Source organism: Megalopta genalis, unplaced genomic scaffold, assembly GCF_051020955.1.
Source record: "Megalopta genalis isolate 19385.01 unplaced genomic scaffold, iyMegGena1_principal scaffold0023, whole genome shotgun sequence".
Taxonomy (NCBI): Eukaryota; Metazoa; Arthropoda; class Insecta; order Hymenoptera; family Halictidae; genus Megalopta; species Megalopta genalis.
In genome coordinates, this window is record NW_027476093.1 from 2,014,031 (window position 1) to 2,041,520 (window position 27,490).

General features: G+C 38.5%; 1 protein-coding gene across 2 annotated transcripts; it reads right to left on the minus strand.

Annotated features, from left to right (window-relative positions):
- Positions 1 to 930: 930 nt before the first annotated feature.
- geko lies at positions 931 to 27,490 on the minus strand. Of its 2 annotated transcripts, XM_033465654.2 has the most exons (5): positions 27,149 to 27,490; positions 26,836 to 27,061; positions 22,721 to 23,130; positions 16,958 to 17,090; positions 931 to 2,348 (listed from the first exon to the last, which is right to left on the minus strand). In XM_033465654.2, the coding sequence occupies exons 3-5, from the start codon at positions 22,926 to 22,928 to the stop codon at positions 2,177 to 2,179; spliced, it is 513 nt and encodes a 170-aa protein (XP_033321545.2). In that variant the 5' UTR covers positions 22,929 to 23,130; positions 26,836 to 27,061; positions 27,149 to 27,490; the 3' UTR covers positions 931 to 2,176. The 2 variants fall into 2 exon arrangements, with proteins under 2 accessions (XP_033321545.2, XP_033321544.2); XM_033465653.2 differs by having other exon boundaries at positions 26,836 to 27,490.

Here is a 27,490-nt window from a genome sequence, read left to right on the forward strand (position 1 = left end):
GACCTTGACATAACCTCAAAAAGAGAATGAACTTAATTTTGTAGAAATATATATATAAACTCTTTTTTCTAGGATATTCGAGGGATTAGTTTACTAGATAATAGTTAAAAAGTTGTTTTCAAAAATTGCAATTTGTTGGCACGATAAAAGGATTAAAAAATAATATCTTTGCATGTGGATTAAATTTCAGAAATAACTGCGCGGAGGAATTTGACTTGAAAAGAGGCCTTGACATAACCTTAAAAAGAGAATGAACTTAATTTTGTAAAAACGTGAACTGTTAAATATTCTTCACAGTCATTTCTAAAAAAATAAATATAGCATTCCGCTAAAACTTGCACATATAATTAAATATTTCTGACGAAAGCCTGTCTGTCCAGATCTTTTAAAAATTGAACCACCGAAGTGCAGAAAAAATGTTCGACGCGCCGGAACAGCTGAGATGTAACAAAAAAAAGAAAAAAAGAAAGAAAAATATCCATAGATTTTTCATTCTTCTCGAAATGAAATTGTTCCTTGATTCCCGGACATCCGCGCAAATATCAGAATTTCTTCGAAGAAAGAATTCGACGGAATCCAATTAAATTTTCAATCGATTATCTTTCGCACAGAGTTTGGTTAAGTGAAAAATATTGGTGATAAAACGAGAGGATGAAGATAATTATGGAAGTATAATAAAACACGTGGAAGCGAAACGAAAGCCGCGCATATGGCCATTCTAATTTAATACCGATCTAAAATTAAATAAACATATATACTTGCCAGTATCTTCGAGGAGTGCGCAATTGTGTTTTATGGGTTTTTCAGTGCGAGTTCTCAAATTTCGCGTAAAACTGTATATTTCGCTGGTATATAAAATTGTACGCGCATAAAACGCGTGTTACCGAAGACCGTTTCGCCGGCAACGAGGGTTTGCAAACAACGGAAACATGTCTTTATTGATGCTTTATTCTCGAAGAACATAAAATACGTAATTGTATGACATACGACTTAATTGTACAGTTCGTTTCTCGCGATATACCCGCAATACTTAGGGACATAAAGTCGAACGTATTTGTGGTTAAACGGTACCGGGGTACAATTACGCGCGGCTCGTACAATAAATACAGCAGTTATGAATTTCTATTCGCTCATAAAACGCGAGCAAATCTCTGGAACACGTTAAGTATTATCTAATTCTCTTAGGCGCGCGCGGTCTAAAGCTATCTTACGTCGATCGAACGGCGTTCAAAGTTTTATCGAGAATGATACACCGTTAGGATCGTTATCCGACGCGTACGCGTCGTAATGGTCGAGTGTAACGAACAATTATGTACCTATAAATATCTCAACAATACGCTTGCAATATTTCTTAACGATTACAATACAAAAATATAATCAACAACTCCGTGATTACCGATACAGTAATATGTCTCCCTTACTGACGCTTGGATTGTCCATGAAAATGGACAATTTAGGAAGAGCAGGCATGTTTATTCCAGCCTTGTGCCTGATTTTTATAGTCACCGATTGCCAACAACTATTAAAACATGCTGCGAGGCTCGAATAATCGTGTCTCCTTTGCCCAAACTGTCTATTTTTGTGCAGAATCTGAGCGTCAGTTATGTCTCCCTTACTGACGCTCAGATTGTCTCCTTAACGGACGCTCGCAAAAATGGAGAATTTGGGAAGAGGAGACACGATTATTCGAGCCTTGCGGCTCGTTTTTATAATCGTTGACAATTCGTGACTATAAAAACAAACTGTAAAGCTTAAATAATCGCATCTCCTCTTCCCTAATTATCCAATTTAGTGGACAATCTGAGCGTCAATAAGGGAGACATTACCGATACATCGCGCTTTTAGCTGCCGGCAAGTGTGTTTTTTTCCTTTCCGTCATGTTTTATTGCATTTCGTTCACAAAACACCTTCGAATGCTGCACCAACGTTTTTTCTGGAAAGACATTCGTAATCTCGGCATACGGATATCCACGTACAGTCCGAACGGCGCGCGAGAGTTTAGAAGACGATTCGGTCGAGATCCGACGACAGCGTTTCGACTTAGGAATCTTCGAAAACGGAATTAACTGGTTGCCGAGACCTTCGACGAGATAAACGATCCTCGATATCACAGGCTTCATTGTCGTCTTTTTCTTTTCGTGGGTTCTGCAAAGACAGCTTCCGGGAGCCCGCCGGTTCAACGCAGCCGGATCTTCTTCATCATGTTGAGAACGCTGGAGCCAGGCAGAGGACACGACGGGAAGAAATTGTGGCATCCCTGGCCTTCCAGACCGGATATCAATTGACCCATGTGAGCCGCGAAATGGTATCTCGAGGGCACTTCCGCCAGCGTGCTCAAGCTTGTGTCCCTGAAACATTTTTAAGGAATATTCATTGGTGATTCGTTCTTCGTTGCATCGTCGGTGCATCGTCGGCGCATCGTCGAATCGACGGCGAGTCGCGGAATCGACGGTAAATATGTTAATATATTCGGTAAAAGTGATCTGATAAAAAGTAAATAAAAGGAACGAGAATATAAGAAAAATAAAATAATATATAAATGAAGATAGAACATATAAAAATAATAAATATAGCTGAGACAATAAAAGTGATAATATAAGAATAATAAAATAATATATAATTGAAAAGATAGAACATATAAAAGTAATAAATAAAACTGAGATAATAAAAGCGATAATATAAGAAAAATAAAATAATATATAAATGAAGATAGAAAATATAAAAATAATAAATAAAACTGAGATAATAAAAGCAATAATATAAGAAAAATAAAATAATATATAAATGAAGATAGAAAATATAAAAATAATAAATAAAACTGAGATAATAAAAGCAATAATATAAGAAAAATAAAATAATATATAAATGAAGATAGAAAATATAAAAATACTAAATGAAACTGCGATAATAAAAGTAATAATATTAGCTGTTCGAACACTATATATTTATCGCATGAAATACCAATATTTTAATTACTCTTATGGGAGGACAATGAACGTATTTTGTCAACAATTACTAAACATCGCCATAAATTCCATATAATTCATTCGAAATATCTTCATCTTTAATCCATATATTTAATTGATCAATGACGGAAGCACACACTTATCAACCCCTACTATTAAAAACGTTGTAACTCGGTAATTAAAAACTAATGAATATAAGGAAAACTGAACAACAATTCTGAAGTTAATTTTGATTTCAATTGCAGTGAGATCAGAAATCAATGAGAACCGAGAGCACAAAATTTCGCAATTTACCAGTTAATGTTAACCCTTTGCACTCGAGTGGTGACTCTGAGACACCATTAAAATTGTTCCATCACGCTCCAACATAGTTTTTATATTATAAAAGTCTAGAGGTAAAAAATTGTTCAAAGTCTAATTGTTGTACGAGTCACAAGACTATAAATTTCATATGCATAAAATGCACTTCGTTAACCTATTGATCACCCTCAGTTGTTATTGTCTATGATTATATATCTATATTTATATCTATCTATATAATATATCTATAATATATCTATCTATTATATATCTATACATCGGTCAACATAGTTGTTCTATTTTCATATAGAATGGAAATACCGCGAGTCAGAAAAATTAATTTAGATTTACAGTTAAAATGGCTTCGAGTGCAAAGGGTTAAACATTAACATGAAACATTTATTTTCTAAATAAAGAAAAGTGCGCGTCCAGTATTTTTTAATACGGAGTCCACGCAAATTCAGTCGGTCGTTTCGCAAGAATCGGGTCGCGGAACGTGTTTTGAAAGAATGGCGTGGCGCGGACGAAATCAAACGTCGCTTTCGTAACTGTTGACCATGATAAACTGGTCGAGGTGCGCGGAATATAAGAACAGGAACAAGGCGAGTCGCCTTTTACTTTCGATATCGACGCCGGTCGGTAAACAGCTACCAATGGAATCCGGTCGCGCTCGGCAAATCGGCTGGAAATTACAGCGACGCGACGCGACACCTTTCTCCGCTTCCAAGACGCGGACGCGCGTTCTTTCGCTGCCGGGAAAAGCCGGAAGAACGGTCGACTTCCTTATTTTTTTTTATTAACAAGTGTTCCTGGAACAACGATTATTCCCAAACTTCCATCTTTGACTATTTTATATACGAAGGGCGATCACGAGACAATAGAGAGACAATAGAACCCGTGAGAATCATGGATTAATTAAATCTGTGTCTTTATTTTACAATTATCGAGATTGTAAGGAGTCATTTTTCTGAGTCTTTATTTTACAATTATCGAGATTGTAAGGAGTCATTTTTCTGAGTCTTTATTTTACAGTAATCGAGATTGTAAGGAGTTATTTTTCTGAGTCTTTATTTTACAATTATCGAGATTGTCATTTTTCTGAGTAATTAATAGATCGCGAATCTTTCTGGAAATCCTTCCTTGTATAAGTAAAAAGGAATCCGTCCTCCTTCACGATAGATTGCTTTTTTTATGTAAACAATACATTCGAACACTGTTAATAATGTTTGAGTTCCTTAAAAAGCAGTATTTGACAAGTTTCATGTATCCAAAGTAATATGTAATAATATTGTATATGTTGAAAATATTAATGTAAATATGAATATAATATGAATATATGTTACTTGAAAACCGTAACCTTGACATAACCATAAACAAGAGTATAATTGTACTTGTAAATGAACCGTCGAATGTTGAATAATATAAAAATAATAATAATAATATTAAAATATGAAAAACTAGCTCGCGATTAGAGTGTTAAGCAATATCGACATAATCTTAAACAAGAGTATAATTGTACTTGTAATTAGAATCGTCGAATGTCGAATAATATAAAATATCATTATCGAATAATATAAAAATAACAATAATAGTAAAGTATGAAAAACTGGCTCGCAATTAGAGACATAATATAGACATAACTCGCTCGCGAATATAAACACAACCTTGAACAAGAGTATAATTGTACTTGTGACTGGAATCACCGAATATCAAACAATATAAAAATATTGTCGAATAACATAATGATAATAATAATAGAAATAAAAATGATAATAAAATATGAAAAATGATACCCTTAAAATGATAACCTTGACATAACCTTAAACAAGAGTATAATTGTACTTGCAAATGAAATCATCGAATGTCGAATAATATAAAAATATTATTATCGAACAATATAAAGAAACTAATAATAAAAAAATATGAAAAACTGACACACGGTTAGAGGGTTAAGCAGAGCATCGATCGTCCGCAAAACGATGAAAATCGAGCACCGAGCACCTAACGACCCCAGTTCCTCGTCGCGGATGAAAACGGAAGGGAGGCCTCCGCGTCTCGTAGAGCGAAGGAGCACGCTCGGAAATAAGGGTGAGCCGATCCTCGAGGAGAACGGTGGCGGCAGGAAGAAGGACGTCGCCGGCAAGGAGCAGTTTCGTCACGCATGGCTCCTGAGGAAGACGCTCGCGTTCCGGCCGCAAAAGGGAAATCCGAGGCGTTTTCAGCGTTCCGAGCGTTTACGAGCGGGTGTGCGCGCCTCGGGCGCTCGATGTCCGCGGCCCGGAACACGACGAATAAACCGTGGAACGGCTTCTTAGCGTTTCCATCTTGATCGGTTTAACCGGGAGCGATCCGCGATCCAATAAAAATCGGGCCAGAGCCGGGAGCCGCGTTTACGCAGGCATAAAAGTAAATATAAAGCTCGGATCCTTCCGGGACATTAACCGCGACGAGAGGACCGCTCGCGATACGATTCGAGCTGCGGCTTCTTCTTCGTCTCCCCTTCTTCCCGACGCTTTCTTTTCTTTCCCTCTCCCCCCTTTTTTCCTCGTTTTTTTAAGGGTACTCTGGGTCACCGAGAGCGGCGGAAATTTTTCAGCTCGATTGTCTCGCGAACTTGTTATCCGATCTTTCAATCTGCCGCCAATTCTCTGGGCTCGTCGAGCGCTCTGCGAGCTCCCCGACCGACGCCGGATTTAGGAAACTCTGTTTTACAGGGGAGAGACTTCTCTGGATAGAGAGTTTGAGGCAATGAAGGATATAAGTTCAGCCGTGGAATCGGTGTATTGAACTATTTTAACGCTGGAACTAATGTTATAGTAATGTCTCCCTAACTGACGCTCAGATTGTGGAGAGAAATGGACAATTCGGGAAGAGGAGATACGATTGATTCGAGTCTTGCGCCTTGTTTTTAGTTTTCAGTTAGAGAGACATTGCTGTAGTTCTACTTCTAGTTCTGTTTCTGGTTCGTTTTTACAATTGTTAGAAAATTGTGAAAGTGTTTCTGAGGGAAATTTTTGGGATAAATTTCCTTATATTGGGAAATATATTGTAACAGAAACTGTATCAAGTTTAAATAAATCCAATCTTGACATTGTTGTAAAAAGAATATATGTAAGTTAGTCGCGTTATTATTTAGTATTGTACAGTTTTGAATATTTATTGTATTATTTAGTGTTGTATATTCTTTAATATTTATTGTATTATTTAGTATTGTATATTTTTGAATATTTATTGTATTATTTAGTGTTGTATATTCTTTAATATTTATTGTATTATTTAGTATTGTATATTTTTGAATATTTATTGTATTATTTAGTATACGATAGTATTTACTGCCCCGATTGTGCACGAAACAATTGGGGACAATTGCGAGGACAATTTGGGAAGAGCAGATACGATTATTCGAGCCTCGCGGTTTATTTTTATCGTTATAAATTGTCCACAATTATAAAAAGGAGCCACAAGGCTCGAATAATCGTATCTCCTCTTCCCAAATTCTCCATTTTTGTGAGCGTTCGTTAGGGAGGCAATCTGAGCGTCAGTAAGGGAGACATTACTGTACCAAAACATCAACTTTGACATCAGATGTTTCCGATATTTCACTTCGTCCTTTGTTCTTCTTTTTTTGCAGTGAGAAGCCATCTGGCTTTCAGACGCACTCTTTTGATAATTATTATTAAGATCATTTATAGTATGAAATGTCTGACCACGGTGATGTCTTCCTAATTGACGCTTAGATTTACCTTAAAAATGGACAATTTCGGAAGAGGCGATACGACTATTCGAGGTCTTGCAGCTCGTTCTTATAATTGTTGGCAAATTCGGTGACTATAAAAACGAGTTGCAAGGCTCGAATAATGGTGTCTCCTCTTCTCAAATTATCCATTTTTGTGGACAACCTGAGCGTCAATTAGGGAGACATCACTGTAACGTGAAAACCATACATTAATAAAAAAACTGGTACATATTTCCGTTACGCCATAAAATTCGTGCTCCGAAAATTCGAACGCATTCCTTTTTTACAGAGGCAATTACAAATACAGAAACAAAGTTGCCTTTTCACAAATTCAACGCGGTGCGTTCTCTCCGGAAACGAATTTCATCGTGCGCGCACGTGATATGCCGACGCACAGCTCTGTTCTCTAGAGAGGGGGAGGGGGGGCTTCGATGCCAATAATCCTTTAAAGGCAGTCCATTTAATGTTTTAATTACTTAATCCGTCTACATGACAAACAAAGACGGCGCATGACAGAGGTTTAGAGCAATATCTCGGCGCCGGTTGGTCCGATCGGATTTTATCATTCGCCGCGCGTGCTCGGATAATCTCGTTGTTGATGATGAGTCAACATCATTAAATCGCAATTAATCATTACCGGGCTCAGCCGAAATATCCTCGAAATTAGAGCCACCATCGGTTTAATCATCTTCCCGTCGCTAACTACACATGCATTACCGTTATTAATTGTCTATGGATTATCTTCGTTCGTCGAGTTGCGCGCTAGCGTGCTCGATAATGAATATTTTAGTAATGATATGCGCGCCGAGCGTTGCTAGAGCAAGGGCCCTGTGCAAGCAGCCGACGCTCTCTCTCTCTCTCTCTCTCTCTCTCTCTCTCTCTCTCTCTCTCTCTCTCTGTCGAAACGTTAATTAATTGGGCAACCGTTGAACGCGAAATTTCCGTCGAACTCAATTTTCGTTTCAGCCCGTTTTCGTTTCAGCGAGCTTGCGCGCGCGTCGCGGAATATTTTTTCGCGATGAAATTTCGTCGAAACGAATCGAGTCGACGGGCCGGTCCACCTGTTAATTAGAAACCGCGAAGGAAACGGCGAGGTGCCGCCGAGGACACGGGCCCCCTTAATTACTGTCAATTAAACGGGCAACGCGCTAATTCGACGAAATCCAGCTTTTCAAGCGGAAGAGAAAAGCGAGGAGGCCTCGTCGCGATGCCGCGGGACGAACGTAAAATGCGAAGTTGCGGCCACCGTTAATCGTTGAAACGACGTTGCCGTTTCGAGCGGTAATTAAAGCTTCGCGCACGCGAAAGCGACAAGCGAAGGAAACGAAAAGGAGCGGCACGTCGAACGAGTAAGTACGGACGAAGTTGCTCGGCAGAAGAAGCTTTTCTGTTCATTTTTCTCGGAATCAACTAATCAAATATTCTTGTACCACGGTTAATTATTCAGTCGCGGTGATAGATTCTGACGAAATGAACCCTTTAACGATATTTGACCGAGCTCCAGTTTTAGAACGAATACAATTAACGAATATCACATATTCTTTTTATTCGGATTTTTTATGTTGCTTTGTGTATTCGATTGTATTTTGATGACTAATTGAAACAATTAGTTCCAATCCCAATATTTTACATTCCCAATATTATATCCCAATGCTCTTCATAACGAGCTACGAGGCTCGAATAAAAATCGTATCTCCCTTCCCCCAAATTGTCCATTTTCGTGCACGATCCGAGCGTCAATCAGGGAGACATTACTGTATAAACATTTAAAATGCAAGTGCTCGCGTGCACTAGAAATTATAACAAGAACTTGCATTTCGATCATTTAATTGGAACTAATTGAAACAATTAGTTCCAATCCCAATATTTTACATTGCCAATATTATATCCCAATGTTCTTCATAACGAGCTGCAAGGCTCGTATAAAAATCGTATCTCTGTTCCTCCAAATTGTCCATTTTCGTGCACGATCCGAGCGTCACAATTAGAGAGTCATTACTGTAGATAAATAGAAATACCGCATCAGGGCCGATTCGAATTATCAGGGTCCGTTTGTTCGACGCCTTATTTATGGCCGTATCCGATCATTATATATTTATTATAATTATCTACATTATATATTATATTTATTGATATTGCTACAACCGAAGCCCCCGAGTTTAGTCTTTTGTGAATCTAAATTTTCCACTTGTGAACTGTACACTTCGATATTAAAGCGTCAGTTTTAGTGTGTTTAGTGTTATGTGTTAGTGTTTTAGTGTTTATGTAAACCTGTGCGAACTAATATACATATACGATTTTCTTCTATGTGTTGGTCGTCATAGTGTGCGGCGATCCGGAGGCTTAAAAAAGTCGATGATGCTTCGAAGAGCAGCGAGAGAACGCACGATGTGGTGAAAGTTCGTTTGTTCTTACGTAAGGCGGCTACGCCGAAAGCGGAACACGGGTTGAGCGAACGCGTTGTAACAATCTGCCACTTTCCTTTTCACGGGTTATTCAATCTTCGAACTTTCTACGACGCCTCGAGCGTCTTCGAACCGTGGGTGACCCCGCCACCTATGCCGAGGCGTCCTTCATCGAATAGGCGACATCATCGATTCTCAAAAAATTGAAAAGCGTGTCACGCGTTCTTTACGTTAAAAACTTGGAAGTTGGTATAATTATATAATGCACTTTTTATTATCGCATTATTTATTTATGCACTTATGTGTATGAGGGCAAAATATCGGGAATTCTTAAGCCTTTGCACTCGAGTGGCGACTCTGTGGCGACGCCGAAAATTGCTGCACTGTTTTACAAGAATTTTCACATTATTAAATTTGTCAGTATTATATTATAAATCGTCAAATAATAGAGAAGTTTTTTGTAAGCGTACGCGTTCAGTTTCGCATGTATCAAATAAAAAACAATCGTATCAAGTGGAAATACTTTAGGTTGAAACAAATATCTTCATTTTGGAATTAAAATAGTCTCGAGTGTAAAGGGTTAATAACAATTCACGAAGCACGTTCTCACCATTTCACTTGACCTCTTTATTTTATTTAAAAGTTGCAGTATTTAAAAGAAAAAAATTCAAAAAAGTGTCCCCAAAAATGGATCATTGGCGAAGTTAGAAAAATAACTATTTCACTTGTTCTCTTTATTTTATTTACAAGTTGCAGTACATAAAAGAAAAAAATTCAAAAATGTGCCCCAAAAAATGGATCATTGGCGAAGTTTGTAAAATAACTATTTCATTTGTTCCCTTTATTTTATTTAGAAATTGCAGTATCTAAAAGAAAAAAAATTCAAAAAATTCCCCAAAAGATGGATCATTGGCGAAGTTATATATATATAGAGTAAAATAACTATTTCACTTGACCTCTTTATTTTATTTAGAAGTTGCAGTATTTAAAAGAAGAAAATTCAAAAAAGTGCCCCAAAAAATGTATCATTGGCGAAGTTAGTAAAATAACTATTTCACTTGTCCTCTTTATTTTATTTAAATTAAAAAAAAAATTACAATAAAAAAAATTTTATTGTATTTAAAAGGACAAAAAAATTCAAAAAACTGCCCCAAAAAATGTATCATCGGCAAAGTTAATGTCTTAACAGTATAAAATAACTAAGACGTAACCACCGCCGACAAACTCAAGTCCGAGACAACGCTAAAAAACGACGCTTATCCGGTTTCATTTACAGAATTCCCGAGCGCGAATGAGAGAAAATAACAGAATGTATCCGGAAAACGCGTTCTCCTCGCTTTTACTTGATTAAATAATCCGTATTCTAGTGACTTCAGCGAGCGCATCGCGAACACGGATATATTCCAGCCATGAATTTCGGAGGGACCGTCGGATATCAAGCAAACAGGAACAGCAGCAGCAGCAACACTCTGTTTGATATCGAGTTTAAACAGATGCGGAAGCCGGGCGAGCATCGAATTCGCTATCAGAATCGACGCGGGACGAAGAGATCGCGCGGGCTTCGTCGCCGAAATTGGATGGCGCGCTTTAAGCTCCGAGCCCCGCTATAGTACAGGGTGTCCCAAAAATGTCTCGCAATCCGAAAATGGCGGGTTCCTCGGATCATTCGATGCAGCTTCTTCCTTTACAAAAATCTTCTCCGAGCCACCGTTAACGAGTTATTAACGAAAAACAGTGACCAATAAGAATCGAGTACGGCTGACGCGAGGCGGCCCGGCCAACCAGCGTGCGAGGCCCAGTTCCGCTCATTGGCTCGGTCGCCTCGCGCCAGCCGAGCTCGCCTCTCATTGGTCACTGTTTTTCGTTAATAACTCGTTAACGGCGCCTCGGAGAACATTTTTGTAAAGGAAAAAGTTGCTTCGAACGACCCGAGGAACCCGCCGCTTTCGGATTGCGAGAGATTTTTGGGACACCCTGTATATTCCCGGCATATTCCCTGTACTATAGTATATTAACGGGCGTCGATTTCGAGATGGACGTCGTTCGAAGAACGACGGCGCCGATGCGCCGATTGCTCGCATCGAAATTCGATGAATCGCGCGGCGACCGATCGCGACGTTGTACAGCAATTCTCGTTTACGACGCGCCCGCCGCCGTATTATTCGCGGATAATTCGGGCGGAGCGCGCGTCGCGGCCGTTCTCCCCGCCGATTAAAACCGAAGTTATGTTAAACCGGCCAAATATTGACTCGTGAACGCCGCGGCGGCCGCGTCGGGATCGCGTTTGCTCGCGGAGATTGCGCGATCGCCAGCACCGCTCGTTTCGCGCGCGACGCCGCGCATTATATCGGCCGGCTTTATTGATTGAAACGAAACTGCTACGCGAGATTTTATGAAATGCGAATCGATCCGGGAGCGCGCCAGCGGATACACGGACGGTACCCGTCGTCCATGCGTTTTCATATATTTCGGGGCTGTTACGGGCTCCGTTTCGGCCCGCGCGCCACCGCCGACGATAAAAGCGCGAGGCGCGGATCACTGACATTTTGTCGAGATTGATTGGCAATGCGATTTGCAACGGGAAATTTCGGCACAATTTTTCGGATCGACCGATCCATTCGACGTTTTGATATCCGGAGATCCGGTGTAGCCTTGGTAACGAGCGCCCGGGAAACAAATACAGTCGGACGACGATTTTTAGCCGAGCGGTCTGCGAGATTGCTGCGAATTGAATCGAATGGAAGTCGTCTTTTTTACTTGATTGTACATAGATTTTGGGAAGATCTTTTTTAGAAGCGATGATTTGGTATAGTTTCGGTTCATCTCTTTGGTTGTTCACGGATCATCTTTGCGCGACGTACTTTTGTGGGTTCATTACTGGGAACCGAGCGCATTTGTTCTTGTAGCATTTCTTTTTAATAGTTTGACAACGATGTGTATGTGTTCTTAAATCCGTGTAATCTTGTTACGATTTTATATTTTAGTATTTTTAAATATTTAAGGAACGATCTTTACTTAACGGACCTGTGAAATTTGCGAGAACTGAATTTCCAGTGGAAATTACGGGATTCTAAAGTTCGCGGGAGAAATAATAATTTGATACGTTGTTAACTATAATATCGTAGCATTTGATGCTATTCTTGATAATTTATCTTGATAATTATTCGCTTGATAATTATCTTGATAATTTCGTGAAACATAATTTCGCGATTTCATCCGATTCGAATGATTTTGTAAACGAAATTATTTAAACGAGTGCACTCGCGGCTAACATATTTAATATTTTAGCAATATATTAGCAATATTAGCGATATTATTTTAGCGATATATTATTAACTATAATATCATAGCATTTGATGATCTCGATAATTATTCGCTTGATAATTATCTTGATAATTTCGTGAAACATAATTTCACGACTTCATCCGATTCGAATGATTCTGTAAACGAAATTATTTAAACGAGTGCACTCGCGGCTAACATATTTAATATTTTAGCAATATATTAGCACTATTAGCGATATTATTTTAGCGATATATTATTAACTATAATATCATAGCATTTGATGATCTCGATAATTATTCGCTTGATAATTATCTTAATAATTTCGTGAAACATAATTTCACGACTTCATCCGATTCGAATGATTCTGTAAACGAAATTATTTAAACGAGTGCACTCGCGGCTAACATATTTAATATTTTAGCAATATATTAGCAATATTAGCGATATTATTTTAGCGATATATTTAGCAATATTTTCAACAACACATTAGGTAATATCAAAATTGTTTTCAATCATGGCACGACGAATTTAATCTCTCATCGCAGTAACCATTCCGCAATAAAACTGTTCCAAGTAATTACAAGAAGCAGGAGCTAAAGAATCTTTTTTTCTTTTAATCATTCGAACGATTTTATCGTTCCATTTTTCTCATAAATATATGAAATCCGTCGTTTAATTATTAGTTTAATTATATTAATTATTTAATTATTATAATTATATATATTTAAGTATATTAAAAATGAAATTGCAGTGCATTGAATTTAATTAAATTTTATCTCGCAAGCTGAAGAGCTATTAAGCTTTAAGCTATAATTACGTAGATTTCGACTGCTCTATCACGACTTCAAGAAATCGTTTTTTCTTTTTTTACAGAGACCGAAAATTAGCTGAACGAGAAATATTTGTTCAGCTTGTTGTCACTTCTATTCGTTCGAGAGTTCCGTTCACTGTATGCATTTTATTGCAACTGCGCAAAGGAAAGATTCTGTCTGTAAATGTCCTTTGAGAAGGTAGCAGTTATGTGAACACGGTTATGTCAAGGTTATAAACTAAAAAATGAATTACTGTTACTTGTTAACACGTTTCGCCATCGTTACGGCTGACTTCGCTAATGGTTAAATGGTACTTGTTAACAGTATGTCGCGTAATTTTTCATACGCTCTACCTGTTCTTGTTTTGTCCCGTTACGAAGATATTGCATTTCAACGGTCTGCTATAGCTTCATAATCTGCTGTAACATCGATCATTACTTAGCAACTTCAATATATCCTTGTTCTTGACGACATCGGTGCAGAAATCCCAGTTTCAGAATTAGTATCAAGAAATATGCGAGGATAGAAGACAATACAGAGAGTCCCAAAAATGTCTCGCAATCCGAAAGTGGCGGGTTCCTCAGTTCATTTGAAGCAACTTCTTCCTTTACAAAAATTTTCTCCGAGGCACCATTAACGAGTTATTAACGGAAAACAGTGACCAATGAGAGGCGAGCTCGGCTGGCGCGAGGCGACCGAGCCAATGAGCGGAACTGGGCTTCGCGCGCTGGTTGGCTGGGCCGCCTCGCGTCAGCCGTATTCGATTCTTATTGGTCACTGTTTTTCGTTAATAACTCGTTAACGGTGCCTCGGAGAACATTTTTGTAAAGGAAGAAGTTGCTTCAAATGATCCGAGGAACCCGCCATTTCCGGATTGTGAGATATTTTTGGGACACCCTGTATTGTCTTCTGTCCTCGCATATTTCCTTGTTGGGAAATATATTGTAACAGAAACTGTAACAAGTTTAAATAAATCCAATCTTGACATTGTTGTAAAAAGAATATATGTACATTAGTCGCGTTATTATTTAGTATTGTATATTTTTGAATATTTATTGTATTATTTAGTATTGTATATTCTTTAATATTTATTGTATTATTTAGTGTTGTATATTCTTTAATATTTATCGTATTATTTAGTATTGTATATTTTTGTAATATTTATTGTATTATTTAGTATTTTGTATATTCTTTAATATTTATTGTATCATTTAGTATTGTATATTTTCGAATATTTATTGTACTATTTAGTTATACAATGGTATTCACTGCCCCAATTGTTTCGTGCACAATCCGTGCGTCAATTAGGGAGACATTACTGTATTTCCCTGTACAGTAATGTCTCCCTAATTGACGCTCGGATTGTGCACGAAACAATTGGGGACAATTACGAGGACAATTTGGGTAGAGGAGATACGATTGTTCGAACCTTGCAGCTCGTTTTTATAATTATTGACGATCGGTAAGCATAAAAAGAACGAGCTTCTCTTCTCAAATTGTCCATTTTTGTTAACAAGCTGGAGGGAAAATTGGAGAAAATTTATTGTACCTTCCAAAAAAAGTACAGTTAATAAATAAATACTATATTACTATAATACTATATATAAATACTATATAGTATTTAAAACCAATTTCATGCGATTGCAAGAAAAGTGCGAAGCGATAGCCGAGTGCGCATCGTTCGCCAGTGACGTAAGTACGTTTCCTCGGACGCGCGTTTCCTGGCGCGTCGTCCCGCGAGCGAGATCGCATCCGCCCGGTTTCGAGCGTGTGTCGCTGGCCAACAACGACGAACGAAAGTGGAAAGTGAAAGTGGCGAGCGAGTCAGGGTCCGAGCGATGAAAGCGCGCGTGCTCTACGAGCGCCTCGGATCGCGCCGTAAAACTTCGAACGCGAAATTGCTCGATCATCGCGGGCTTCGGTATGTCTGGTGTCGTCGTCGATCATTCGACGTCGAACGCGTCGTAAACGGTTTAACGGTGTATGTAATTGCCCACGGCTTTTGTTGCCGTCCGGACGCCCGTTCTTTCGTCGAAAGCGAAATCGGCCCGCGAAATGTCTTAGTTGAAATTTTAAAGTGCCCCCTCAACCCCCCCCCCCATCGCCGCCGCTCGCGGTAAAAACCGAAGCACCTGTCGATTCTTTCCAGTTACGGCGAAACGAAGTCGTTGGCGATGGAAAGCGGTGAAAACGTACTTTTACGTCGAATTCACGACCGAGAATTAGACTGATCCAATCAGGCGCCACTGATCTAATCGTTCGTTGTATCCTTCTGCTTCGAATCTGCTTTTTTCTCGCAAAGGGGCGCGCAAGAATTTTGCGAAAGCTGCAGAAAAATAGTTTGGATGCTTGGAAACATGAAAAGCGAGAGAACCCTCGTTGAACGGAGACTTTTTTTATAACCTATTTACCTGTTATATACTATATTTATCTGTAATTTATCTATTGCAGTAATGTCTCCCTTACTGACGCTCAGATTGTCTCCCTAATGGACGCTCACAAAACTGGACAATTTGGGAAGTGGGGATACGATTATTCGAGCCTTGATGCTCGTTTTTATAATCGTTGACTATTCGTGACTATAAAAACGTACCGCGAAGCTCGAGTAATCGCATCTCCTCTTCACAAATTGTCCATCTCTGAGCGTCAATTAGAGAGACAATCTGAGGGTCAATTAGAGAGACATTACTGTATATAGGTAATAGAAACTAATTTAACTTTAATCGTTCATTCTAAGATAATAGAACTCGTCGAATAGAAATATTTTATAACCTATTTACCTATTATATACTATATTTACCTATAATTTACCTATTATATAGGTGATAGAAGCTAATTTAACCTTAATCGTTATTAGAACTTAATCGTTAATTCTAAGGTAATAGAACTCGTTGAATAGAAATATTTTACAACCTATTTACCAATTATGAACTATATTTACCTATAATTTACCTATTATATAGGTAATAGAAGCTAATTTAACCTTAATCGTTATTAGAACTTAATCGTCAATTCTAAGGTAATAGAACTCGTTGAATAGAAATATTTTGACGATAATTTGCTCAATTAAGGTGCTTAATTCATCGTCCTCGTTTTAACAAAATAAGCGAATCAAGATCTTCAAGAATGAACGCACGGAAACGAAGCGTGAATTTTTAGACAGCGTAATGTCACGTAATAATCGTTTTCTGTACGCGTCGCGCAGCATGTTTTTAAACGATTGCCGGAACAAACAGCGTGCGCATGCTTTTCAGCGAAGTCCGGCTAATGTGTATGCCGAGTCAGTTAACAGGGACTAACCGTTCGAAGTACCGCAACATCTAAGGAAATGTTGACGAGTCAACAGGAACGTTGCTCGCGAACACTTCGCTTCCCAGGAATTGTGTATTATTCGAAGTTGTATCGCACGATGTCGATGAAAGAGGAATTAGGAGAATCGTGGGTGAATCATACCTGATCAAGTTCAGCAATGACCTTTCCATCTCGCTCAGCTGATCCTGATGAACGGACGAGGTCAGCTCGCATATCAGTTTCGGCAGGCAAGCGGTCTTGATCGTCGCCATCATTCGGGCGCGTCGTGACACTGCTGCAAATTAATTCAGAAAATCGTATATTAACTTTTCATATATGCAGGGTGTCCCAAAAATGTCACGCAATCGGAAAGTAGGGGATTCCTGGGGTGATTTGAAGCAACTTTTTCCTCAGCGAAAATGCAACCCGCGGCTTCGTTTACGAGTTATTAACGAAAAACAACGACCAATCAGAGGCGAGATCATTTGGCGCGAGACGGCCGGGCCTATGAGCGGAACTGGGCTCCGCGCACTCGTTGGCTGGGCCGCCGCGCGCCAGCCGAGCTCGCCTCTTATTGGTCAGTGTTTTTCGTTAATAACTCGTAAACGAAGCCTCGGAGAAAATTTTCGCAAAGGAAAAAGTTGCTTCGAATGATCTCAGGAACCTCCCATTTCCGGATTGCGAGACATTTTCGGGACACCCTGCATATTATATCACATTACTATATTATATTTCTATTTTATATATATTATATTATAGTATATTAACTGTAAGCTTTTGTTTCTTACGATAGTCTGCTTACGAAGATTAACCCTTTGCACTCGGAACAGATTTTGCAAACTGACGAATAAAATATTTTATGTTTTTATTTTATGCATTTCACGCGATTACATTGCAGTACGAAGGAATGTAATAATTGAAAAGTGATGCAGCTTTTACGTGAATGTATTGTGTCGTTGCATCGGCCACATCCGAGTGCAAAGGGTTAAGATGATAAGATAAACTCAATCGTGATATTTATTATCTAATTTTTGTGGAATTTACGATACAGATTAGCCCGAGAGTTGTGTTATCTAGATTATTTAAGATTCTTGAGTCTGACGATAAGATTAATTGAACGTCCAACCGCGGGCATAATTAATTAAATTAAATATTTCTAATTTTTGTGCTTGAGAAAACGTTTTCATCTTTGTTGTTGATAGACTTTTTATATCCCTCCTTAATATATTTATTAGTGCACATCTGTGTAACAAAGAAAACTAACCGCTTTTTTAAATATCAAAACATCGAAAAGGTCAATTTAAGAAATTCTAATCACGAACAATTCGAACGAATCGCTTAGAGCGATTCTCTGGATATTTAGAAATCTCTGAAAATATGAAATATTTAGAATTCTCTGAATATTTAGAAATATATAGAATTCTCTGAATATTTAGAAATATTTAGAATTCTCTGAATATTTAGATATATTTAGAATTCTCTGAATATTTAGAGATCTCTGAAAGTATGAAATATTTAGAATTCTCCGAATATTTAGAAATGTCTGAAAATATGAAATATTTAGAATTCTCTGAATATTTAGAAATATCTGGAATTCTCTGAATATTTAGAAATCTCTGAAAATATGAAATATTTAGAATTCTCTGAATATTTAGAAATCCCTGAAAATATGAAATATTTAGAATTCTCTGAATATTTAGAAATCTCTGAAAATATGAAATATTGAGAATTCTCTGAATATTTATAAATCTCTGAATATATGAAATATTTCGAATTCTCTGAATATTTAGAAATCTCTGAAAGTATGAAATATTTAGAATTCTCCGAATATTTAAAAATCTCTGAAAGTATGTAATATTTAGAATTCTCCGAATATTTTATACGAAATTTTATGCAATACGTGCGTTATTTTAGCCTCTCGTGTAACGAGTAAAAAATAGTAAAATTTGTCTGGAAGATATTTATCTTCGCTAATTATCGGGCTAATTAGTTCCAAGACGAAGAAAGCAACGGAACTGAAATAATGGCTTTCTTTACCCGAGGACAGCGGAGAAGCTAAATGTAAAAAACAGACAGAGCTGCATACGTGCCACTCCCTGAGCGTGTCATTAGCGAGTGACAGTAGTTCGTGCGCTGACACGTGCTACACGCTTAAGGAGATAATTAATCCGTTCGCGTCTCTAAACTGGTGCCAAGAACGTTCCGATCGAACTGGCTACGAAGATATCTCTACCTTATCGAGTCTCATGAATTTATTAACAGTCTCCCTTAAAAAATCGCAAGAAATCCTCTGGCAAAGCAGAATCTACATTCACAATGTTTGCCACCAGTCAGCTGTTTTTGACGAGTTCGCTCGTCGCAACACAAAATATTGCCGCAGCTAACTGGATTTCCGTAAAACTTTTTTCCGAACGATATTTGCGACGTTGAAAACACTCTGCTGGAACTAAAACGCTTTCGCGCAGGAAAATACAGTAATGTCTCTCTAATTGGCGCTCAGATTGTCCACAAAAATGGACAATTTAGAGAGAGGAGATACGATTATTCGAGTCTTGTGGCTCGTTTTTTATGGTTATCGATAATTATAGAAACGAGCCGCAAGGCTCGGATAATCGTATCTCCTGTTCCCAGATTGTCCATTTTTCTGCATAATTTCAACGTCAGTAAGGGAGACATTACTATAACTCGAGCGTCAGTAAGGGAGACATTACTGCAATCTGAACGTCAGTAAGGGAAACATTACTGTAATTTGAGCGTCATTAAGGGAGACATTATTTTATTTTGAGCGTCAGTAAGGGAGACATTATTTTATTTTGAGCGTCAGTAAGGGAGAGATTACTGTAATTTGAGCGTCAGTAAGGGAGACATTATTTTATTTTGAGCGTCAGTAAGGGAGATATTATTTTATTTTGAGCGTCAGCAGGGGAGACATTACTGTAATCTCAACGTCAGTAAGGGAGACATTACTGTAATTCGAGCGTCAGTAAGGGAAACATTACTGTAATTTGAGCGTCAGTAAGGGAGACATTACTGTAATTTGAGCGTCAGTAAGGGAGACATTACTGTAATCTGAAGGTCAGTAAGGGAGACATTACTGTAATCTGAACGTCAGTAAGGGAGACATTATTTTATTTTGAGCGTCAGCAAGGGAGACATTACTGTAACGCGACGCGCGTTGGTGTAAACTCCGCGATCGTGGCAGAAAAAGAGCAAAACTAGTCGGACCTGTTCGCCGTGGAAGTCCGAAGGACGGCGACGAAAGTGCTCGTGGATGCTGTCCGAAAAACGGAGCCGAAGTTGCGGGTCTGCTCGCGGAAAAAATCGGAGGAGGCTGGCACGGCTTCTGCGGCCGTCACGCGACGATTTTCCACGACAGCGAAACTCGATTTCAGAGACGGCCAGGGACAGAGATAATGGATGCAACGCGCGTTGTGCACGCGCGAAGCCCTGACTCGCGCGCGGACGAGGACGCCGAGAGGCTGCCACGGCTGTTGTTGGACACCGGAGAGCCGGTCCGTGGCTTTCGAAATGCATTTTCTAGCTGAACGAACTGGTTTCCCGAGGTCAGCCCGCCGATACTAACAGGCTGTTCCCCGCGAACCGATCCTGATACAGTCGATCGGAATCGTTCGCGATTGATTCTACAGCTCGATTCTCGAGCCTTCTTCGATTATGTTCGCGCGCCTCGACTTTTTCAGTTTCACTGTTTCCGAGTTTCTCGACTTCTTCATTTCGAACTGATTATTCGCGATATTATTGAGGAGTTACTGTGACTGGTTCGTCGAATGAAAGGACAGATATTTATTCTTTTTTTTTAATCGCATGTGCAAATCTTATTGTTGTTCATATGTTAAATTAGCATGCTTTGTGAAACACGCGTTTCATAAATACTTTTACGATATCTTTAATGTTTATTAATATCTATTGTGTTTACTGAATTTTCGAATAAACTTGCTGCAAACGAAATGCTCTCGTTAAATTGAATGTAATTGGTATATCATACTATTAAATGAACAACGATATGGAAAACATGGAGATAATTGGAATAATATTGATTATAATTCCATGAAATAATTGAACGATATTGAAGAAACTGTTGGAAGTGTTGTTGAAATGTACGTTGGTAATTTTGAGAAGCAATCTTTAAATGAAGAAATATTATCAGAAATTGCTAAAATTTTTATTGGGGTTAAATTATCGAGAAATAAATGGAGTATTTGAATTAATTGCCTTATTTGAATCGTTGCCTAGTGCTCAGAATGCTTCGGAACGCAATATGCATATATATTGCAATATTCATATATTACAGAGTGTCCCAAAATTATGGTCCTTCCGGTAAACTAGAGATTCCTGAGGCCATTCGAAGCAACTTTTTCCTCTACAAAAATTTTCTCCGAAGCTTCGTTCACGAGTCATTAAACGAGGAAACACTGGCCAATAAGAGGCGAGCTCGGTTGACGCTAGGCGGCTCAGCCAACGAGCGCGCGACGCCCAGCTCCGCTGATTGGATCGACTACCTAGCGCCAGTCGAGTTCGCCTCTCATTTATCAGGCGTCTTTCGTTAATAACTCGTGAACGAAGCCTCGTAGAACATTTTCGCAAAGGAAAAAGTTGCTACAAATCACCTCAGGAACCCCTCATTTTCCGGAAATACCATAATTTTAGGACATCCTGTATATATATGCGTTGGTAATTTATTCCAGATTAATATATGAATCATATTTACATTCTTCGCCGCACATTTTTCCTTCTCGTCATAAGTATACTCGCGCGTGTAATTAAACGCAGGCCATTAGATTCTTCACATCGAACGTATTTAACGTAAATTTATTAATATTTTCCGTTACAAATGATCCGCCGAGGCACCCGGAAATACCCGTTGATCACGCCAGTGGCACATTGTCGTATGATTACGTAAGAATCACGTTGAAAGTATGCTAAATGAACGGCGTTCACGAGCACGCTCGCATAAATCACCGACAAAGTAGCGTACGATGATCACGCGATTGATAAAACAACGATTAGTAAACAGCGCCACGGCCAACAAATTGTTTGTTTCCGAGTATTTAAGTCGATCATGATGGTAAACAGGCCATTTTAATATAAAAATATTCGATAAAAAACACGCTCGATGCAAATGTTAAAGCTAAAACAACGTGTTCATACTTGTTAAATTTAACCGTGTTACTTTTAACATTTAAACGACCGCATATTATTTCCCTCAGGCTCACTAATTAAAACAATTAGTACCAATCTCAATATTTTACATTCCCAATATTATATCCCAATATTCTTCATAACGAGCTGCGAGGCTCGAATAAAAATCGTATCTCCGTTCCCCCAAATTGTCCATTTTCGTGCTCGACCCGAGAGCCAATTAGGGAGACATTGCTGTATAAACATTTAAAATGCAAGTGCTCGCGTGCACTAAGAATTATAACAAGAACTTGCATTTCGACCATTTAATTCGAACTAATTGAAACAATTAGTTCCAATCCCAATATTATATCACAATGTTCTTCATAACGAGCTGCAAGGCTCGAATAAAAATCGTATCTCCCTTCCCCCAAATTGTCCATTTTCGTGCACGATCCGAGCGTCAATCAGGGAAACATTGCTGTGTAAACATTTAAAATGCAAGTGCTCGCGTGCACTAGAAGTTATAACAAGAACTTGCATTTCGATCATTTAATTGGAACTAATTGAAACAATTAGTTCCAATCCTAATATTTTATATTGCCAATATTATATCCCAATGTTCTTCATAACGAGCTGCAAGGCTCGTATAAAAATCGTATCTCTGTTCCCCCAAATTGTCCATTTTCGTGCATGATCCGAGCGTCAATTAGGGAGACATTACCGTGTCCCGCGACACAAATGTTAGAGCACTTAGAGCGAAGCCGGTTAGTGGCACGTTTCTCTTACCGGTCTCCTTTCCGTTGTCCTTTTTGGGGACTACGTTGGGAAGAGGCGACTTGATCGGCGGCCCGACCGGGCCCTTCGCCGGCTCGGTGAGATTCTGCTCGGCGGGCCTGCCGAATATCGTCGAGACCAGATAGTTGTAATCCGTGGCGAACACCAGGAACATCCCTAGGAATATCACCAGACGGACCGTGCTCGTGTCCATGACCATACTAGCGTCCTTGGCAGCCTCCGGCCGGTGTGACCAAGACTCGCGCGACACTTGCCCGCGCCTCCTCTCTCTCGTGTCTGCTCCGATCGAAGATCCTCGATTCACTGCGGGCCTCCTGGCCGATTCCAAGACCGGATCGGCACGCGGGGACTGGATCTGGCTTTTGAACTTTAATTCTCGACTTGCGCCGCCGGCTTTATACCTACACGCATCGATACGTTAATCAACGGAATCGCAAATCGTGCAATTTGCGTGTGCCGCGTCACTATTCCGTTTAAATTAGGCGCGACAGATGGGCCGTAGATCGACGAGCGCGAACGTTTCGTCGACGAAACGTCGTTACCTTGAATAACGTTTCATTGTTCTCCGAAGCGTTTTTTTTATGAGAAACTAGTCGTAATGATCTGCCGAATAATGGATGAACGAGACTGGCTGGTTACTTCGAATATTTTTATTTATTTTAGTTTGTTTTGCTTTGTTTTGCTTTACTTTGATTTTGGTGAGAATATGTCGACGGAATATATTCTTTGGTTTGAAAGACTTAATTTGAATTCATTTTACTTTGTTTTATTTTTCTTTGATTTCGACAATGTGAAAAAGTGTCAATGGAAAACATTCTTTGGTTTAAAAGGCTCCATTTTAATTTATTTTACTTTGTTTTATTTTTCTTTGATTTCGACAATGTGAAAAAATATCAACAAAAAACATTCTTTGGTTTAACAAACTTAATTCTAATTTATTTAACTATGTTTCATGTTTCTTTGATTTTGACAATGTAAGAAAATATCAACGGAAAATATTCTTTAGTTTAATAGACATAATTTTAATTTATTTAACTTTGTTTTATTTTTCTGTGATTTTGGCAATGTGAGAAAATGTAAACGGTAAACACATTCTTTGGTCTAAAATACTTAATTTTGATATAAACGAAAAGTTTGCCTCTTGCTTAAATTTTTCGCTATTTTAAAATCATCGAGGCTTAATCTTTTTTTAACCAAGGTCACGTGATAGTTTATATAATAAATCATTGTATAGGCCCTGATCACAACGTTACACGAAAAAAAAATGTTACACGAAAAATTAAATTATTATCACAAAAAGTACAACCACCAGAAAAATTTACCGTCTCTGTCATAACGTTTGTAAACAAACAATATTCGTAACAATAACTTTCGTAAACAATATTCGCTCGTTTTACACATTTTTTCATATCATCGAAAGCAAGGAAAAATATTGTTTATATCATCGAGAAAGCGAAATTTAGATTTAACGCTTGTAATACTAATGATTCCGTGGAAGACTGTGTCGAAGGTTAGGCAATTATCTCAAACGCGGCTTTTAGCATAAACATTCTACACGTAATTGTCCAATTATTTCAAATGTCGAGTGTAACACGTGTGTCGCGCCAGTTTCTCGTGTTTACGTACGAATGGATTTTCATTAAATTCTTAATGGAAGGCAAAAGTCGATTGAATTTTCTTTAATTGCAATTGATACGTTTGCTTCTGTATACCTATAATATAATATAATATCACACGAAATTAGGACAATTTATTTCGTGATGTAATAACAAGTATTGCATTGTGACTTTCTTGCATTTTATGGATCCTAAGAAGCTTCGATTTACTTAAAATTAATTACTTAATGCTTAATAAACAGTATTAGAGTTTGATTGTCAAGTTTCTTCGAACGTGATCGATAAAGACGAACTTCACTGCTCAATTTAGCAAGAAATAAACACAGCAAATATAATAATAAATATAATAATAATATGTAATACATAATATATAATATATAATATATAATATATAATATATAATATATAATATATAATATATAATATATAATATATAATATATAATATATAATATATAATATATATAATATATATATATATATATATATATATATAAATGTGATTATACACACTTATAAGTGTAATAATTTTAAATGACATAATATTTGTTATGCGTTGTCGTATCAACCACTTGTATGGGTTATAAACAATATAAAAAGTAGAGTTTCCAATCAATTGTCTAATTTAGCATACTTCAGCATAGCATATCAATTTTTATATTGAATGTTACTTTAACATTTGACAAAGAATTATTCATCCAAGAAAAGCGCTTCCTCGAAAGCCGAGCAAAACATAATTTTATTGTTCATCGATCACTTTTATAATCCTGAAGATTTTCAAAGAACAGTACAAACCGAAGAACTATTAAAAACCGACGACACCGAATTAACAATTACATTCTAATCAGTGCGGAGAAGAAACCTTCGAGAGCTCTGCTTCCACGAAAATCGTCTGCAAAGATCTGAGCTTGCATAAACATCCGCAATTCTCGTCATCTGTTACGCGCAATCAGCACACTGCGGATGCCTATCCACTTATAACGAGCTCCACCGAACATAGTAAAAGGCACGATGCAACGAAATTTCCCACAATTTCGACGTCGCTATTAATGACTACGAAATCCTTGACAAGAAAAAAAGAAAAGTAATTTTATATTCGACGTCGATCTTCAGAAAATCCTTTCCAAATAAATTATGTCAACGATCTACTCGATCCACTGGCATGATGGAAAGACGACGTACGCGCACTATAGTCGAATAAAATCCGTCGTAACTTCTACATTGCACGGACTACAGTAATGTCTCCCTAATTGACGCCGAGATTGTCTCCAAAACTGGCCAATTTTGGGAAGAGCAGATACGATTGTTCGAGCCTTGCGACTCGATTTTTATAATTGTTGAAAATCGGTAAAATTATATTATATAAAATTATATAATAATTAATATCGTATAAAATAATTATATTATTATTTAATTATTAATAATTATATATTATATAAAATTATATAATATAATAATATTGTATGAAAATGAGTCTCGCGAGGCTCGAATAATCGCATCTCCTCTTCCCAAATCGTCCAGTTTCGTGGACAATCCGAGCGTCAATTAGGTAGACATTACTGTAAGTCGAGCGTCAGTAAGGGAGACATTACTGTAAAAATAATATTCCGTTAGCACTTATTCCCGAAATCCAAGGAAACACAAACAGCTGCCGTATTTTTTGAATCGCATTGGACCCGTTTACTGCGCCCGTAATTCACTTTCCTAATAAATTATGTCAACTCGATCCACTGGCATGATGGAAAAACGACGTACGCGCACTATAGTCGAATAAAATCCGTCGTAACTCCTACATCGCACGGACTACAGTAATGTCTCCCTAATTGACGCCGAAATTGTCTCCAAAACTGGTCAATTTTGGGAAGAGCAGATACGATTGTTCGAGCCTTGCGACTCGATTTTTATAATTGTTGAAAATCGGTAAAATTATATTATATAAAATTATATAATAATTAATATTATATAAAATAATTATATTATTACTTAATTATTAATAATTATATATAATATAATTATATTATATGAAAACGAGTCTCGCGAGGCTCGAATAATCGCATCTCCTCTTCCCAAATTGTCCATTTTCGTAGACAATCCGAGTGTCAATTAGGGAGACATTACTGTAACTCGTGCGTCAGTAAGGGAGACATCACTGTAATTCGAGCGTCAGTAAGGGAGACATTACAGTAAAAATAATATTCCGTTCAACGTCTACCATCGAGCACTTATTCCCGAAATCCAAGGAAACACAAACAGCTGCCGTCTTCCATCTAAATCGCATCGGACCCGATTACTGTGCCCGTAATTCACTTTCCTTCAGCTTCGTGCTCCGCGACTCGATTCCGCCGGAAGAACTTGTTGTTCATTACGCAAAGTTTCGCGATGGGCGCGGGCGCGCGTTATTACGGAACGGCCGCGGTACGCGCAACACGTTAACCCAATTTTTCGGTCGGATCCGTAAACAACGGTTACGCGGGAACGGAACAATACGTACTCGTGAGAAGCATCGAAGGTGCACTGCACTCGCAGAGACCAAACAGACTCGCCGCTTTCCGATGGGAAGATGTTACAGCCGCCTGGCAGTACTCTCGCTTTCCGTTCGCTTCCACTTTCTTCGGCCTACTCCGAACGAGCAGAGCAGCTTCCTTTTACTTTCGAGGAATGCGTGGAACAGCCCGCGCACACGATAATATCAGAAATTCGTCTTCTTTCGGCTTTTTCTCAAGAATAAAAATAAAATCGGATATTTCTTCTTTCTCGATAAAGAAAGAAAGAAAAATCGGCGCGCGTTAATCTATATTTCTCACTTGCTATGGCGAACACCGTCGATCGCTCGGCAAGACGGAGATCACTGTCACAATCACGGAGACACACGGTCGCACAAAGCTGATAATAGTTGCACGAGGTTTTAATGGAGACGATCGGGGCCACCGATTCGCGGTGCGGTTCGCGTTGAATCGTGTGGAACGTCGCGCGCGCGCGAGTCTGACGTTTTGTACGTCTACGACGGGCGAATTCGCCGACGCTGCCGCGGCCTGCCGACGTCGTGGAATGACTGTGAATGATTCGAAACCACGGCCAGCGGCGAGCCTAACGAGTTGTCAGTGAAAGTTGGACACTCGCCCGCAACTCGCCGCGCGATTCGATCG